The sequence below is a fragment of the Cajanus cajan genome, chromosome 7 (genome assembly GCF_000230855.2).
Source record: "Cajanus cajan strain Asha chromosome 7, NIPB_CcT2T_4, whole genome shotgun sequence".
NCBI classification, from domain to species: domain Eukaryota; kingdom Viridiplantae; phylum Streptophyta; class Magnoliopsida; order Fabales; family Fabaceae; genus Cajanus; species Cajanus cajan.
In genome coordinates this window covers 4,921,705-4,940,809 of record NC_138523.1, presented here as the reverse complement: position 1 = coordinate 4,940,809, position 19,105 = coordinate 4,921,705, and the positions used below count along the sequence as shown (strand labels likewise).

Here is a 19,105-nt window from a genome sequence, read left to right as displayed (position 1 = left end):
CCATTTCAATTTGTCATTATCCCATTGAAAAAGAGGTAAATTGACCACTCTACCCTTAAAAGTTGGGTTGGAAGCAGAAACACTCACCCAGCTTCAAGGTGAGTAAGCAACTTAACCCTTCTAAAATGAAAAAAGTTAATAAAATAAATAAATAGAATGGAATAAGTTGGACTATCTTCCTTTTGCAAAAATGAAAGTGTTAAATATGTTTTTAATTATGTAAAATGAACAAATTTTAATTTTAGATCTTGTAAATTCTTTTTTATATTTTATTCTTCTAAAAAAAATTCTTTACTATTATGTAATTATTTTTAACTTTTTTGTTTATTAAAAGGTTAAGTATCTATCCTAAATATTATTTATATCTCTTAATAAAATAGTGATACTATGTCAATTTGACACTTTTAAATTTTTTTATAAATTATTAAAATAAATATGATTTATTTACCTTAAATGATTATTAGAAGAAAAAAAGATAGCGACTTTAAATTTTAAAAGATAAAAATCAAAGAAAAATATTTTACAAAAATTAAAACTAAAATTTACTTATTTTTATAGGACAAAAATAATTTTATAAAATTTAAAAAGATAAAAAAATAAAACCAACCCAAAAATCATTTATTCTAAAAATAAACTTAAATTAGGACAAAGCTATCATTTATTCTGTCACATTTCTATAAGGTTGTGTTCTATTCGTTTTACTTTACTCTTTTCACAACATTTTCTTCCTATTATTTTTAAAAACTGTCATTTGGACAATTATGTCAATTATTTCTGAATATACTCGTGGGAAGCTGGTAAGCAGGGACGGAGCCAGGATTTCAATACTGGGGGGCCGAGAATAAATAATATATAATTTATAATAAATGAAAATTAAAGTATCAAAAGCATATTATCTGACAAAACTAGATAATAATTAACATAATTTAATAAAAATTATTTCTCATATTTACATTTGATAAATATATCGAACATATTGCAAGATCAAGTTATTCAAGTATGTACCTTTATTTCTTAAGTTGTGCCCGTCGTTGTTTCATGAAGTAAAAATCATCAATTATCATATCAGTTGTAAATCTTCGTGCAATCTCCTTCTCAATATAAACAATCATGTAGTCAGTAAGAAAACCATCTTCCATCTTGTTGCGCAAACTTGTTTTTATAATCTTCATAGCTGAAAAAGCACGTTCTGTAGTTGCTGTTGACACGGGCAGAGTAAGAACAAGTCGTATCAATCGATCAATTAAAGGATAAACATTTGATTTGCCAACCTCTACTAGTTTTTGACATAATTCACCAAGAGTTGACAAATTATGAAATTTGGGATCCTTTGGCACATCAAACTCATAATGTTGCAATTCATATTCCATATGAATCATTTCTTGGTCAGAAAAATCTGAAGAGTAAAATTTCTTAGCTAGACTACAAATATCACAAGCATTAAATGATTTGAATGCATATTTAGGATCCAAAGCTACACTCAACATAAGAAGTTCAGTTGATTGCTCGTTGAATCTACTATTCAATTCTTTCAATTGATAATCTATCGCTGCAGTAAATATATCTACACGATAATGATGCTCAACTGTCACAGAATCCTTTTTAAGCCGAGTTCGAATTATGTCAGAGTAAGTAGCACTCATATCAGGAATTGGTACACCTCGGCTATTGCAAAAAGAGTTAACATTTTCTAAAAGAGAATCCCAACCAAAATCCCTTAACTTTTGAATTAGTGACTTTGTGCTAGAAACCAAACACATAGCATTCACAATGTCTTGATTCTTTTGCTGCAAAGCTTGACAAAGCTTGTCTGTGATTCCCATAATTTCTTTCATAACATGTAAAATGAAAACAAATTCAAAAGACATCAATACTCTGAAAGCATAAGTAGCATCACCTCGTTGAGAGCCAGTTCCATTAACCACCAAATCTTCAAGAACTGAAGTAGTTGCATTAAACATGCGTAGAAGGCTACATATTGAATTGAAATGAGAACTCCATCTAGTATCTCCAGGTCTTTGTAGTGTGCCAATTTGATTAGCTCCCCTCCCAGTTTCAATCTCATCATTTGCAACCAAACGTGCAATTTCAGTCTCATAAGCATCATGTAACTCATCATTGCGTTTGCAAGAAGAACACACAACATTAACAATCCTACTCAAGTTTTGAAAAAAAGCATGAACGTGCAAGAATTGGAATGATCAAATGAGGCGCTACATTTTTTTAAAAAAAAAAAATTCCAAAGTGATACCACATAGCAGGCCGTACCAGAAGTCCAAAAGTTGAATAAAAAAATAAATTTGGGTTATTCATTTAATTATACATATGAGTTTATATTAAAAATAGGGGGTGCCATATAGTAATATATATGTATATAAAAAAAAATTAAAATTGTTGGGGGGGCCGTGGCACCCGTAGGTCCCCCCTTGGCTCCGTCCTTGCTGGTAAGTGATAACATGCCGTTGTGATTAAAGAGATTGTGAAAATTTACGTTATCTCAAATAGTTTGATATTGTGTTCTTTAACCAAAAATTGTTTGATATTGTATTCTTTACCCAAAAATTAAGATTTAATTTTCATATTGAATATTAAGTTGTTATTGAAAATATCATTTTATTTTTATAGGAGTTGATTTGGTGAGAAAGAGTTATATATTTTTGTAAAACAAAAAAAAAAAATTATACTTTTTCACATATATATATATATATATATATATATATATATATAATCTATTTTAACTAAATGAGATAAGGTATGGTGTATTTTGGATTGACATTTATATTCTTTAACTAAAAATCAAAAATTCGATCATGAACTTGAAGATCATTTTTGAAAGTATCACTTTATTTTTATTAGTTACTTTAATTTTCAGCTCATTTTAGCTGATGTTATATAATTAATTTAATTAATATAAAATTAAATTTCTCTTTTTGTTCCTAATTAATTTTATTTAATTTATTCAATTTATTCCTTATATTATTAAAAAATTAAATTTGGTCTCTTAATTTTAAAAAAATACAATATAACCATTTTCATCATATTAAAGTTAATAACGTTAATTTTGTGTGATACAATAAAAATAAATAAATAACTTGTATCATTACGTGAATAAAGATTTTAAAACAATCAGAAAGGACCACAGCACATCATTATTAAAAAAAATACTAAGATTAATTTAGATATTTTAAAGTTTAAATATATTTTTAGTCTTTTAAATATAAGATAAATTTATTTTTAGTCTCTTAAATTTAAAATTAATTTTTAGTTCTTATAATTTTTTAGACATCTTGATTTAGTCATTTAGGTCACTAATATCTAAAAATGATAGATTAAAATAATTATGCATCATTAGATAGGTATAAGGTGATGTTTTCACTAAAAAGAATGCTAATAGATAAAATTTATGTGACAATATTTGATAGATTTCCTTACAAAATTTAAGTATAAAAATTAAAATAACAATTTTGAGAATTACAAAAGTTAAAAAGATCGATTTTAAATTTGAGTAACTAAAAATAAATTTACCTTAAAATTGAGAAATTAAAAACATACGTAAGTAATAAGTAATATTTTAATTACATAAATATCAAATTAAAAATTAAATTAAATGATGTACAAAAGAATAAATTAACTTTAATAATGCAGCTTTTATGAACGAAAAATATAAAATGATTATTTGTATTTTAAGAAGAATTTTTTTCTTATGTTATCCCGTGACATTTGTCTATGAACCACTCTAAATATGGAAGATTTAAGTATTATACTTTATACACAATGTTTGAAAGTTTTATCCTTTATACACACTAAAAAGTGTGAAACTTCTTAATTTGAATAGGCTATAAGTCTATAACTATAAACTTAATTATGAGTAAAACGCATTTCATATCTTTGTTTAAATAAACATTATGTTAGTGAAGGTAGGAGACGATTATTAAGAGAATTAAAAAAAAATATACAATATAAAAAAAAATTCTGATCTTTATTAATTATTGTTATGTAGTTTTTTAAAAGTTAAAATTGTCAATAATATTGTGTATAATAAAATAGGAATCTCCTTAATATATAGGTATAAATATATAATAGTATTATAATTAAAACATTCAAAATATTAAAAACATATAAATTATAATTACTTTAATTAAGATAGAAATGCTTTTTATGAATAAAACTCACTACTACAAAAACACTGTTCTACATCGCTATATTTACATCGGTTATAGTAGAACCGATGTAAATTATAAATGCGGTGGCATACTTGTAAATAAATGAAAAATACAACCATATTCTACGTCGGTTTTACTTATGACCGATGTAAAACTAGAATCAGGAATTATTCTACATCGATTTTTCTCATGACCGATGTGGAAATAGACCGGCCCACGAACACCCGTGTTACTAAACCCTTTCACTCAGCAACTTTGGTAGCCGCCGCGAGCAACAAGAGGAAGAACCTCTCTACTCCAAAACCCTAAAACACCCTTCGCATTCGCTCTTCTCTTCGCCGACGCACTCCTTGTCTTCCTCATAATCTGCTTTGCGAAAAACGTAGCGTTTCGTCCATCCACAAGTGAGCATTTATGTATTCCATTTCCGCTTTGTGAAACCCTCTTCTTCTCTTTTAGATCTAAAAACTCCAAATCTGCTTTTTTTTTTTCATTTGTTTTGATTTTCGATTTCTCGCCAATTTGGTTCAAGCTATTCGCGTGTGACTTTTTAAGCCGCGAAAGTGTTTCGTTGTGTATTTTCCCCCTTTTAATCTTCTGGTGTTTATAAGTTTCTAATGATTTGTTTTCTTTTGAGACATGATTTTAAAGCTAGTTACGAATCTATTCGATTATTAGGGTTAATTTAGCCGGTGGAAATCTACCGCATTTAATATTAAGATTTGAGTTAATTCGATGGTTGTGTGATTTTGGTACTATAAGAATGAGTATGGTGTATTTCTTGATTTGTTTTTGTGTTTTGAGCGTTCTCCCTTCGATTTGAGGTTTATTCCTTTTTTGCTAGCTTGGTGGTTCTGATTTGTGCAGATTTATGTTATGTTTTACTTGTGTGTGTGTTCACTGCTATTTTAGTTAATGTTTTGGTGATAGAATTTTCACTTATTATATTGTTTGAACTTTGGAATTGATGTAGGTTCCGCAAGTGTTTTGGATATTTACCGCATAGGAGTATAGGCGAAGACTAAAGTGTTGGATATTTATCGCATTCGTCCCCCGTAAGTTTCAATTCCATATCTTCTCCTTCAATTTCAATTCAATGCAGAAGCTGAAACTGAGCTTTTAACAATTTCAGATACGAAGATAGATTGGGACGCTTACATGTCACAGGTTACCGTGTTTCTCGAAGTAGATTAGAGTTCAATATTATCAGAATCAAGGGTAAAAACAAGTTGTTGGGCGTTTTATAGTGAGAGGGGATTTGCGTGTGACAAGCAGGGGTATTTAAGGTTGTATTGATGGTTGTTTGAGTGTGGTGAACATAGTGTTTGGGAATTCATGGATGTAGGGTAATTTTTTATATACTCTTTTGGTTTTGGGTAATTTTTTTGGCTCCTAACAATTAAGCATCCTGCTGCCCCCATAAGGCTTTCAGTTTTTAACAAATGTTGAAACTGTAGACAGAATTACTGGAAAGGTCATTTATTTTTCCTTCTTGGTCTAGACTTTCAAGCAGAATTTTTATTAAGTCTATTATATGTATGCTTTTATGTAATTTTTTATACCTGCCAGACTCTAATAGGTAATACCCTTTGGTGCAGATTTGAGGAACAAGAAGCTCCAGGGTCCAGATCATTTTTCACAGAGATTATTGCTTCTATCTCAGACATAAAATTTGGGAAGGATGGAAGATACATACTTAGTTGTGATTACATGACTTTAAAGGTTTGAAATTTTTTAATATCAAAATCTATGCTTCTGCTAAAGCTTTCATTTGGACTCTCTGAATTAGATTTTTGGCAATCAATCTCCTTTAACTTTAAAACATCTCAATAATTAATTTCACCCAAAAAGAAAAAAGTATTTTCAAAACTTATTTTCTAATTACTATCTTTTAATAAGTAAGGAATACAACAAGTTTGAAAAGTTTTAGGTAAAACGGGATTACAATTTGAATTGATTAACAAAAAGTACAGAAAAGTATGCCTACTAGTTTGAACTGCTCTACTATTTTATATTTGTTAGACATTAGCACTAACATGCTTGATATGTTGGGATTTACTTTTTTTTGCCTAGTTAGTTTTCCTGCACGGGTTGTTCAATATGAAGGTCAAATTAATATATTCCTAGTGTTTTCATCTGTTAGTGCTTCATTGCAGTTATTTTCTTAAGTTTGGCTTGATATTCACTAAGAATTTGGTATTTAACTGAGCTCAATATGATAAGGATTTTGTTGTTGATGTTGATCGTTGGTTTCTTGTAATAAACTAACTTAGTTTAATGAAATATTTTTTTTTGGTTATGAGATATCATGCCTGTGATGTCAAAAGTTCATTCTCGTGAGTGTGTTTGGGACATCCCGCAAAGATAGAAGTTGCAGACATCATTTATTTAGCTTGGAAACAAAGATAGAAGTTTTTTAAAATAAATTTCTTTAGAAGAAAAACCTGTCTCAAATTAGCATTAAATAGGTGTTTTTTTTTCCTATTTTATGCTTAGGGAATACATAACAGAACTTTGCTTTTGATTTTTAATATACGAGCAAAGAAGGCTTGAGACTTTGAGCTCTCATAATTTCCATTTAACAACTCCAAACTAATCTTATTATTCATTTTATTCCTATAATGAGTTTTCCAATGTTGTTCACTATTTTATTGGATAAGTTTTCAGCCAGTAACAAGGACACAGTGCAAATCAAATGTCAAATGGAATGGGGATTTTATTTTCTGTATTAAACCTGGTATTAGCGTTGCCTGCGATATATTCACAAATATTTTATGCCAACTAGTTTGAACTGCTCTACTGTTTTATATTTTTGAGACATTAGCACTAACATGCTTGATATGTTGGCATTTACTTTTTTGGCCTAGTTAGTTTGAACTGCTCCCTTTTTAGTTACATGTGCCTTCTAATGACATTTTTGGCATATTCCTAATGTAAATCTAGAAAGCCTGGAGGTGTGTTCTACTGAAACATTACTTGAAAAATAATAAAGTTCCTTATGACTTGAGCTTATAATTATACTGATTTCTCTTTTATTAGAACTTTCTAGCCTTTCACTTTCATCCTAGATATCATCATTGGCATATTAATTTGACTCTGCATATTATGCCTTCTACAAAATGCAGGAAATGGCTAAGATCATACAAGGAATCAAGATATTCTTTCTCATCTATTGAGGACCTGGGAAGTGTGGCTAGTCTAATTAATGATAGAAGTTTATCATTCTTATCGGAGGAATCTAAATCCTTTGAATCGTGTCTATCTTATGGCATATATGAGGTCATTTTTACTCTTTTTCTCTTTGTTATTTTTTATATAGCCTATTATATAGTAACATAGGAAATAAATTTTAGGCAACATATGACTTTTTGAAGCTTTCCATGTCACGAATAAAACAAGGTTGTCAAAATAAAAAATAACTACATTTATTGTTCTCTTGACATTATGTAAATAATATTAGAACTTTTTAAAGTAGAAATTCTATGGTTTCAAGTAAATATTCGCTCAATAGGTATATATATATATATATATATATATATATATATATATATATATATATATATATATATATATATATATATATATAAGAAAATATTAAAAGTAAATTTTATTAGGAATAATCATTTTTAAGAACTATTTATACGACATGCTTTTATTACGTCATTAATAACTCTAGCATATTATTAACTTTAATTATAAAATAAGTGAGTGTGTTTTAGAAAAACTCTACAAACAATTATTAATGTACACCTACTTGAATTTTAGTAGAAATATGATAATAAACTATATCATGTATGTATTTTAATTAGGATAATCCTTACTTATAACTTATTAACATGCTCTAATTAACAATAAAAGTATAAGGCAAGGGCTTAACAAGAAGCCACATGTCATCTTTCCTTATCTGTAACCCTTCTACTTCATTAACATGTAAGAAAGTTTTTCATTGTTGCTTAGTAATGAAGACAAATTTGTTTGGTTTTTTTTTTTTTTTTTGCAGATCCCATGTGATTGATATGTCTTTTCACATTGTATCCATGGCATAAAGGTTGAGTTGGGCTTGGATATCATCGATACACTTTTTGCAAGTTTTAATTGAGTTTAGTTTTACTTGGTATGAATTTGAAATAAACATTTGTGTGTCACTGTGAATGATATCACACTTGTGGTATGAATTTGGAATAAACACTTGTATGAATTCATCTTTTTATATTTATCTATTTAGTTGATGCTTTTTCTACTTTTAATTATTAAAAAAGATTTCTTTTGAACTCTTGGATTGAAGTCAGGATCGTGGCTTACAATATTATTTAAAATTGATACGTAATAGTCAATCTTAATATTTATTAGTTTTTTCTTTTAAATTATATAAAGGTGTGACCGGGACTATTATTAACAAGTATCCTTGTAATTTTAGTGATAAAATTTGTGTGGTGGAGAAACTAATCACCAAAGCTCAGTTGTGGCATACTACATCGGTTCTTTGATAAAATGATGTAGAAAGTGTTCAATATATTACATCGGTTTGTACAAGAACCGATGTAGTTTTGTGGACTTTTTACATCGGTTTCTGAACCGATGTAGAATGCCTCACACATTCTACATCGCCTGAATCTACATCGGTTGTAAAACTGATGTAAAATATCTAAACGAATCGATGTAAAATGTTCCTCTTGTAGTAGTGAATATGAAGAAGAAAAAATCATTTGCATTTCAACAAGAAAAGAAGTGAATATCATATATGACATGGTCGATTCTACTTAAATGACAATTATATAATATATGTATGAATGCATTTATAAAGAGGGTTTATAAATTACTCTAAGATTAAGTTTACTTAGATTTACTTTACTTAATAATTTATATTTTGTATTAAATTTTAATAATTCAACTGTTAAATTAAAAGTTCTTAATGTATAAACCAAGTCTGCAATTAAAGATTAAAATTATTTGATATTTTTTTCTCATTAATTTAAATTAACAGATAATCATAAAAATATTTTATAGATTGATTTGAATTAAAGAAAAAGCCATCAAGTAGTTTTCAAAATTTTTAAAAATTTGTAAACACAATCTATACTTTAAGAACATTCAATTCAACGGTAGAATCGTTAAAATTTAATGTAAAATATGAATTATTAAGTAGAATATGTATAGGTAGACATACTTTTGGAATAAGTTATATAGAGAGAGAGAAAGAGAGAAGGGATCCTTACTCCAAAAGTAAGTTTACTTAGACTTACTTTACTCATCAATAACTTATATTCTACATTAAATTTCAACAATTTAATCGTTAAATTAAAAGTTCTTAATGTATACATAAAGTTTTGCAAAGTTTTTAAAAATTTTGAGAACTATTAAATACTTAATTTCATTAACTCAAATCAACGTATAAAATATTTTATAATTATTCATCAATTTGAATTAATGAAATGAAGTATTACATAATTTTCATTTTTTTTTTAAATCTACAAAGTTAATTTATGCATTAAGAACTTTTAATTTAACGGTTAAATCATTAAAATTTGATGTAAAACATGAGTTATTGAGTGAAACAACTATAGGTAAACTTACTCTTAAAGTAAGTGAATTCCTCCTCAAAGCCTACATATTTTAAAATAAATTAAAAATTGTGTAATATTTTGTTATATAGATTCAAAGCAACGTAAAAAATACTTGTATGATTATCAATGAAGTATCATATGTTTTCAATTTTTTAAAAAGTTGCATACTTAATTTATACATTGAGAACTTTTAAATTTAACGATTGAATTGTAAAAATTTGATATGGAACATGAGTTATTGGATAAAGTTAATATGCCAAGTCTTGAAGTAAGTAGATTTTTTTCTCTCTCTATATATATATAATTTACTGCAATGAAATCTTTATTTAATTACAAAGGATGATAATGAGGTGGAGCTGAGGTGAATTTTGCTCTCCTATTCACTCCTTGAAAGGCAGGAAAATTTGAGTTTAAAAGATGTGGATTTATATTTTTAAAACCCACCATTATCGCCATTGAATTTTATAGAGTTCAAGTAAATTCATGGGAAACACATCATTTATTTATTTATAATTTGATTACTATTCATTTTAAATAAATTAAATTTCAAGCTAATAATTATATTATAATGTAAATAATATATAAACATAATAAATAAGAAAGAACTTAAAATTAAAAAATAAGAATTGAATTATATTTTTAGTTAAATGTATAATTTTAAAATTTTTAATTAATTATTTTTATTAAATTATTTAACTATTCAAATAATTATATTGTATTTTTAATATTTATAAGAAAAAAAAATTCTTAACTTTAATTATATATATATATATATATATATATATATATATATATATATATATATATATATATATATATGTGTGTGTGTGTGTGTGTGTGTGTAACTAGTCAAAGTGTTTTTTCTTGTCAAAAATCGAGTCGAATCAGACGGGTACTCACAAACGAGAGTTTAGTTACCATGCTTATTTAGAAGTAATCAAAGTCTTTCGTAGCTTTAATGAGAATCTATGTTGGTTTGTTGCATGGACGATTGAATTATCCTTTCATAGTTTGAAAATTAAGTCAAATTAATTTTGCTGAGAATGATTTAAAACCATTAAAATTGAGATTCATTTTTTGAATAAAAAATTGATAAAATAGAGTGAGAATCTCAATACTATCAAGTAAGATGTCAATAACATGCTGAGGTTACTAATAAAAACCTATCAAGAGGATTGCTATATGGATTAAACCACAAACAGTTCTATCCAATTATAACTACTTAACTAGACCTTAAATTCTAGATTGGAGAGCATTGTGCAACAAACAAGTAAAGTAATGATAGGAAGATTCAAATTCAAATTCATAAAAAAAGGTGAAAGTTTGGTTTAAATTCTTAACCACTTTAGTGAATCCATGTTGAGAAATTGAGATATTTGTTAAAATTAATCTCGAGAATAATTTTGAGTTAGAACATGATATAGTAGAAAAAAGTTAATTTATGTATTCATCAAAATATAATAGGATTACAAAATATTGTAAGTGAGGTGCGATGACATTAAATAATATTTTTTTTTAATGTGATGGAATCATACTTGGGAATGCAAGAGGTGACACACTCAAAGATCCAAGAGGAGTGGGCTAGACATGGAAGATTGAGTCAGTCAAGGCCCAATGGGCCCAATGGGCTTGGAAGGCCCAAACCAATTTTCAATATGGGCCTATCTTGATTTGAACACTCTTATTATATTTGTTAGTATAGCTTGAATATATTTTGGTCTTGTATTTTTGGACCACATAGAGTAGCATTTTAAGTTTTAGGCTTGTTGGGCCTAGTTTTGGGCTTCATGGGCCTTTGGGCTTTTGGTACCCAATATTGGGCTCATTTTCATTCTTGTAAATTTTCCTTTCCATTGTATTTGTTGGACCAATGTATTTAGGTCATTAGATTAGGAAAATACAAGAAATACTAAAGTAGGCTAACTAGGTTAAATTAGGTTTAATTTGGAAGACATTTAAGTTACATTTGAGTCACATGTTTTGCACCAATTGGTGGCTGAACATGTGACCCTCAAATTAACCCTAAATGACTCTCAAATCAAACTTAGATACACATTAGGTACCTAAAGTTTCGGCCAAACACATGGGAGCCAAAATTTGAATTCAAATTTTGGGCGCCACATGTAAGCTTTGACTTAGGCGCCCAAATGTGTGCAAAACCGGATGCTACTTAAGTGTTTCTTCTACTCTTTGAATTCACTTTTGAGAATAATGAAATTTGAGAGCTTATTCAGCCAAATTTCGTTCAAAAGTCACCATGAGAGAAAGCTTTACCTTAGGAACCCTACTAGGTTTTCCTCCTCTTTGAAGTGAGCTTTCCCTTGCACCTTAAGCTTGGATGCTTCCATCCAAGGCTTAAGCCTCTTCCATCCGTGATACTTCCTCCTTATTTGGTTCATCATTTCATGTTCAATCTCCTTTGAAGAAGATCCGAGTTTAAAGAGTAGTTAAGGAGAAGTCAACTATCACTCCTCCTAACTTTCTCCATCATAATGTCTAAAAGAGATTATTATGGAAGAATCACTGTATTATGTCAGATATAAAATTAATATTTTAATCAAAGAGAAAAGAAAAAAAAAACAAAGTAAAAAATAATACAACTATCTTAAAATAGTTATAAAATAAAACATTAGCACCGCAGGCTGGAATAGCTCAGTTGGTTAGAGCGTGTGGCTGTTAACCACAAGGTCGGAGGTTCAAGCCCTCCTTCTAGCGTTTTATTTTATTTTAATTTTTTTTAATTACTCAGGAAATAAATCTTACTCTAGTTCTAGTTTTCACATGTACACAGTTTAATTTCAAATTTTCAAACTCTGTTTTTCTTCTTAAAAAATTTTATTTTCGGTATCCATTTACTCTCTTTTCTATTTTGTTTAGGTAGTGCAAATTTAAGAATAAGAAATTAAAAGCCATGAAAAAAGATAATTGGTCTTTTAATTCCCCAGATCACCCATCAGGGAAATAAATCACACTCTAGTTTTAATATGTTTGCACATTTTTATTTCAAATTCTTTACTTTTTTTCTTAAAAAAATTATTTTCGGTACCCATTTATTCTCTTTTCTATTTTTTTTTTTGTAGTGCAAATTTAAGAATAAGAAATTAAAAGCCATGTAAAAATCTTTTTTTTTTTATTATAATTTTTTTAACATACATTAACACTTAGTCTGTAATATATAATTTTTTTAAATTTGGTGTATATAATTTTTTGATATTATCATTATAACAATTTTTAAATTATTCTCTCTCACTATCTCTCTTTATTTAACTTATATTTTTTTCTCTAATTTATGTAAATATCTAACTAATTAATAATCACATTTTTTTTTAAAATAATAGAGACGTAATACCTCTCTTCCATCAATTTAATATAAAATTTATTATGATTTTAGTGTTATAATTTTAGGATATAAATGTATTTTATTTCTTAACTCATGAATAGGTCGAATCTTATGTGTAAATTCCATGATTATAACTAATTATCATAAAATAATGTAATCGATATTTATATTATATGACTAAAGTAAATAAATATCCAAAAACCTAGATAAAATAACTTTGTAAAAAAACTTCATGTATATCCTAATATAATAATTGCCAACATAACAAAAAAATTTGTACAATTCTCTATCTTAACATATTTCAAGGTATTAATAAATGAAAATTATAGTACAGTTGTAACACCTTAATTCATATATATATATATATATATATATATATATATATATTATAAGTATGTGAATTTTTTTATTTTTATTTATAAATTTAGTGTATAAATATTTTTCTTGGGAGTATGGGCATGAGTACTAAATGAGGTTTTTATAATCAAAATGGATCAAAATGAGTGCGTTCTATATACTTTTTTATTTTTATTTTTATTTCTTATATATTTTATTTTATTATTTTTTCTAAATAATCAAGAGACTCACAAACTTGTATTTATTATTTCTTAAACTTTATTTTGTTTTTACTCTTAACTTCAAAAATTTTTAAATTAGAATTTTGTATTCTACTTTAATATTGTATAATTGGATACAAGATGAATTATTGATTTTTGATGTATTATATTAGAAATAATAAATTTATTATTATTATTGTTATTCTAAAATTATGCTTTATGTGACACCCTTACTACCCCAACACATATATAAAAAATTTATAATACATTTAAGAAGGTTAAATTTTCTAAGTTGGTAAAAGGGTTCACATAAAAATTCGACAATCACATTAATAGAGATATAAAACATAAAACACAAGAGTTTTACAAATTGCTTTCAAAATAATATTACAGTACCAAATACACAAATATTTCATCCTAGAAATCATCTGCCCCGATGTCACACTATCAGAGCGTTCCCAGAATTTTAACTGTTGGCATCCTAGATGCCAATCGTAGCTGGATCTTCTTCACCTAAAATATCCACAGTTTATACGGTGAGAAAAGAAAATATCTATATGCAAAGTACATACAAACACATCATAATATAATCTCATCCTAACTCATTATTTAATAAAATATTCATAAGCATTTATATATATATATGTATCATAATTTATCAACCATTCATCATCTTCACATCTCAATTCACAATTACATCAATCCATCATAATCCACTTGAACATTACAATTCATTCATAATCCACACAAATTTCACTATGTCAAGGTCACGCTACCCCTTTTTCCAGCCTAGGGCCGTGCTCACCCCTGACATAACACTGTGCCAAGGTCACGCTACCCTTTTTAGTAGCCTAGGGCCGTGCTCACCCCTGACATAACACTGTGCCAAGGTCACGCTACCCATCAGCTTAGGGCCGTGCTCACCCCTGGTCATCAGTACCACAATCATATCTCATTCACATCTCATTCACATTCCACACTTCTCATAACTTAAATTCACATCACGTACACAATTCCACATCACATACACAACAGATAAGCCCAACAAAATGAGGATTTACACACCCCTCAAGCAATTCACATCAAGATCATCCATTCTTAACGAGTAATATAGCAATAATATTCATAAATTATAATAATCAATAAAATAATCAATTTAATATAACAATGAAACTCATAATTATTCCAAAATCTAGTTCACAACATTTATAATTTCTTCTTTCTTCCCAGATCATAATTCCTACAATTTGGCATATCTATAAACCTCAAATATAATTTCAATAGAACTAATATAATTATAAAATTAATCATAATCCTAAGAAATTCTTTCTCTACCCAATTCCCTCATGTACTCTACATATAAATAATCCCCTTTTCCCCCGTACCTGGATGAATAGTAACTTGAGCAGAACCTCCTCTTCTTTTTTCCTTAAACAATAGTCAAAATTCGGGCAGAACCTTCTCTTCTCTCTCCTTTAAACAATAGTCAAAATTCGGGCAGAACCTTCTCTTCTCTCTCCTTAAATCGGGACCGGAACTAGGGTAGAACCTCCACCCCCTAAGCTCCTTCCATCAACAGCAGGAAGTAGAGAGAGAAAGAAAAGAGAGAAGGGAGAGAAGATGAGAGGTGTGAGGATTTGAGAGGGAGGAGGGGCCTTTTTATAGGCATTTTCGCGGACCTATCCGGAACGGCCGTTCCGAAAAGTGGAACGCCCGTTCTGGACCCTTCAAATCTACGCAAAATTTTCAACTGGAACGGCCCGTTCTGAAATCAGAACGGCCCGTTCCAAAACCCAGCAGAACGCCCCGTTCTCCTTCTGGAACGGCCCGTTCTGCAAGGAGAACGCCCCGTTCTCCTTCTGGAACGGCCCGTTCTGCAAGGAGAACGCCCCGTTCTCCTTTGGAGAACGGCCCGTTCTGGGCCCGTTCTGGACGTCCCAAAAATACACAATTTTATCATTTGGAACGGCCCGTTCCACATTTGGAACGGCCCGTTCCAGAAACCAAAAATACCCCAAAAATTTTAACAAAATTACGAGAATGCCATTAAAAATTACGAAAATGTCATTAATAATAAGTTTACAAAAATACCCTCATTCCTGTATCAAAATTACGAAAATACCATTACTAATTACGAAAATGTCATTAATACAAAAACACTCTTTATAAAAATTGGGGTGTTACAATTCTCCCCTCCTTTTAGAAATTTCGTCCTCGAAATTTTGCAATGGTAAATTCTTCGCTTGCAACCTCACTACCTACAACTCTATTCATTTTACCAAGGAAATCTAAGGGTAAGACAAGTAAATTTTAAGGAATCTAAATCAATCTCTTAAATGTCTCAAACAAACCTATAATTAAGGTCTATCCATTCACCATCTTACTTCCAAAATGAGACGTCTAATTGCTACAAAATTTGTAAAGATTTCTTGTATACTAAACACGAGTATATGATTTCTTTTCTCTTCACCTTAGGTCACTACACTTCCGCTGCGCAACTCTGATACATCTTAGTAGTTCGTAAATATATTTCAAGAACACTCGTATGTCTTTACTCTAAAATCATCTTTCTTAATTCAAGGTTACTAAACACCCAAATTGGTTCTTGCTCCTCAAAACAACATTGATTTCTACTCAGAATTGGTTATCTATACTTCTACCAATCTTCTCCACTTGGTTCTAAGAAAGGATCTGACTCCTAAGCTTCTCTAATCTCATCCATTAATTAACTAGTTACTTTCAGCATAATCCATTCAATGCTTCTAAGGGTAATCTCACTCATCTAGCATAAGTCTCTAAATTCTTCAATCAAATCCAACCCTTAAATCATCAAAATGATATATCAGAGGTTATCATAATCGAGGTATCTGCTACAATATTGGTTTTACTTCTATGATTGTCTCTAAAGATCAAGTACCTAAGTGTAAGTTCACTAGGTATACGTATCAGATCACTAATTTCACCACTCTATCTACACCCAAGTCAAATTCTTATCCATCACCTTATCCTATAATCTCATATCTTGTTATCAAATGAATCAACTAATTATGCTTCTCCAATTTCTTTCAACGATCCACTTAGTATTCGAGTCATACCTAGTTTTACACTATTAAGAGTAATCTCATAAGTCAAACTTAAATCCCTAATTTGAATCTCTAATCATAAAGGAAAAGATTTCCTACTCAAAATATCGGTTGCCACAATGACTTTTCTCAAATAACAACTAAGTTTGAAATATTAGTCCTCTTAGAAGTTTAAACTTAACTTAACTCTTTCAGTCAACAAATAATTAAGGCTCTAACGATCAATAAATACCTCAAGCTTATAATTATATAGGCAATGTCTCTAAATATTACAACCGTTAACTTAAAATCATAAGTAAGGTAATTCCTATGATGAGTTTTCAGTTGCCTAGAATCACAAGCCACTATCTTTCCTTCTTGCATCAACACTCCACTCAAACTTATTTTAGAAGCATCACAATAAACCACAAAAGTCAAGCAATACTAAAACAGGTGTACTAGTTAACTTTTCCTCAAGGGCCCGGTAAACTATCCTTGCATTTACTATCCTATACAAACACAACTCCTTTCGTAGTCAAACTTGTCAAGGTAATGCTAACTTGGAGAATCCCTCTATGAATTTTCTATAGTATTCAGCCAATCCAAGGAAGCTACTAATCTCACTAGCTGACTTAGAGGCAAACAAATTTAGTCAACTATGAATTCTCTATCATCAATAGTCAAGGGACACTTTGGATAGATATTAGAAGTGATCACTGAACCACTAGTGGGTGTCTCTACTAGTAGTTCAAAAGACAAGGGAAAAAAAAAAAAAAATAGGTAATTTAGACATACACGTGATATAAAAGAGTGAGTCGCACCAGTCATATAAAACAATTAGAGGGGTTCCATTGATGAAACACATACCCTGGATGAAATCTTTGGATTAAGTAGCTTCAACACCACTCAAGGCAAATACTCTTCCTGTGGCTCTAGGCTTGCTAGCGCTCCCTTCAACCTCTGTTGTTTCTTTCTTATTCTTGGGGCACTCCCGAGCTTTGTGTCCCTTCTCGTAACAGTTGTAACATGTTATCACTCTTGGTACCCAACACTCATATGCCTTATGACCTGGCTTTCCACAGTTGAAGCAATTATCGCGTGGAACAGAACCCTCACTCCCCCCTTTTGATGTTTGTCCAACCATTGGAGATTGACTCTTTCGTTGCATCGAATCTTGATTATTCACCTTAGAACTTGAATTCCCAGTAGACTTGGTGTAAGGTTTACTTTTACCTAAAGCACTAGAATTTGTGGTACGCATAGGACCTCCAGCTCCCTTGTAATAGTCAGCACGTGCACGATTGTCACGGTCATAAATTCTACTCTTGTTGACAAGAGTCGGGTAGTGATAAATTTCTTGATAATTGATTGCTGTTTTTATCTCAGGGCGAAGGCCATTCACGAACTTAATACACTTAGCCCTTTCGCCATCCTCACCATGGTAATGAGTACAGTAGCGAACCAAGGCATCAAATTTTGCAGCATACTCTGCCACTGTGTCATTCCCTTGCTTTAGTTCAAGAAATTCAACTTCCTTCTGGCTTCTTACATCATCCGGGAAATACTTCTCAAGAAAAACCCTCTTGAAGTTGTCCCAATTCAATTGCATTTCTGCATCAATCATCCTTTGAAGTGCTCCTTCCCACCAAAAATGGGCATCAGCAGTCAACATGAAGGTAGCCAACCTCACTTTCTGAGTGAAAGGACACTCCATGGCATTGAAAATCTTTTCGATTTCCATTAGCCAATTCATCGCAACATCTGGGTCATATCCTCCTTGGAAAGTAGGTGGATTATTTCGTTGAAATCGCTCTAACCAATTAGGAGCGATTTCAGTCCTATAGTTGTTACTTACAGCTTGTGCTAATGCTTGAAGAGCATCAGCAATTGCACGATCATTCCTACCAGCCATAATCTAAGAAAATAGTACACAATCAAATAAACAACAGACATAAGGAATTATCATACTAGCATTAGTGTACTAACATTTCACAAAATACCTTAACCATTCCAAACTCACTTTTTTCCACTTTAAACTCATATTCAAGCTTTTCAAAACAGCTCACAAAGGACTTAGAGAATAAAATTTACATACTACCTAAACCATAAAGTTAACATGCAAACACCAATACTCAAGGAACATTCCAATCTCTCATCAAAATATCAAAACTCCAATTCTCAAATACAACCACCTTTGATTCAATTGCTTACTACTATAGATTCCTAAATTCCATTAACCGTAAACTCTTAAATCATCCAAATTTAAGGTCTTTTTACGTAAAAAAGTATCAAACAAATAAGAAATTATGAAAAGATCAATCAAAAATAGCATCATCAAGTTATATCATGTCTATCAGACAAATCTTGAGAATACAATGCACACAAATAAATAAATAAGAACATAATTAATCATCTCATT

At 29.6% G+C, this 19,105-nt stretch overlaps 2 protein-coding genes, 1 long non-coding RNA gene and 1 other non-coding gene across 5 annotated transcripts; 2 read left to right on the top strand and 2 right to left on the bottom strand.

Moving 5' to 3' along the window:
* Positions 1 to 1,007: 1,007 nt before the first annotated feature.
* Positions 1,008 to 3,030, bottom strand: LOC145949771 (uncharacterized). Its single transcript, XM_083060650.1, has 2 exons — positions 3,020 to 3,030; positions 1,008 to 2,154 (listed from the first exon to the last, which is right to left on the bottom strand). Exons 1-2 carry the CDS (start codon positions 3,028 to 3,030, stop codon positions 1,008 to 1,010), a joined length of 1,158 nt encoding a protein of 385 aa, XP_082916776.1.
* Positions 3,031 to 4,356: 1,326 nt separating this feature from the next.
* LOC109793937 (uncharacterized) lies at positions 4,357 to 8,403 on the top strand. Of its 2 annotated transcripts, none has more exons than XR_014428108.1 (6): positions 4,357 to 4,567; positions 5,137 to 5,218; positions 5,296 to 5,509; positions 5,762 to 5,885; positions 7,289 to 7,442; positions 8,164 to 8,403. It is a non-coding gene; the product is annotated as an uncharacterized LOC109793937 (long non-coding RNA). The 2 variants fall into 2 exon arrangements; XR_014428107.1 differs by having other exon boundaries at positions 5,296 to 5,637.
* A 3,965-nt stretch (positions 8,404 to 12,368) lies between these two features.
* Positions 12,369 to 12,442, top strand: TRNAN-GUU (transfer RNA asparagine (anticodon GUU)). Its single transcript has one exon. It is a non-coding gene; the product is annotated as a tRNA-Asn (tRNA).
* Positions 12,443 to 17,572: 5,130 nt separating this feature from the next.
* On the bottom strand, positions 17,573 to 18,695 carry LOC145949770 (uncharacterized). Its single transcript, XM_083060649.1, has 3 exons — positions 18,687 to 18,695; positions 18,377 to 18,601; positions 17,573 to 18,250 (listed from the first exon to the last, which is right to left on the bottom strand). The coding sequence occupies exons 1-3, from the start codon at positions 18,693 to 18,695 to the stop codon at positions 17,573 to 17,575; spliced, it is 912 nt and encodes a 303-aa protein (XP_082916775.1).
* Between the last annotated feature and the right edge of the window lie 410 nt (positions 18,696 to 19,105).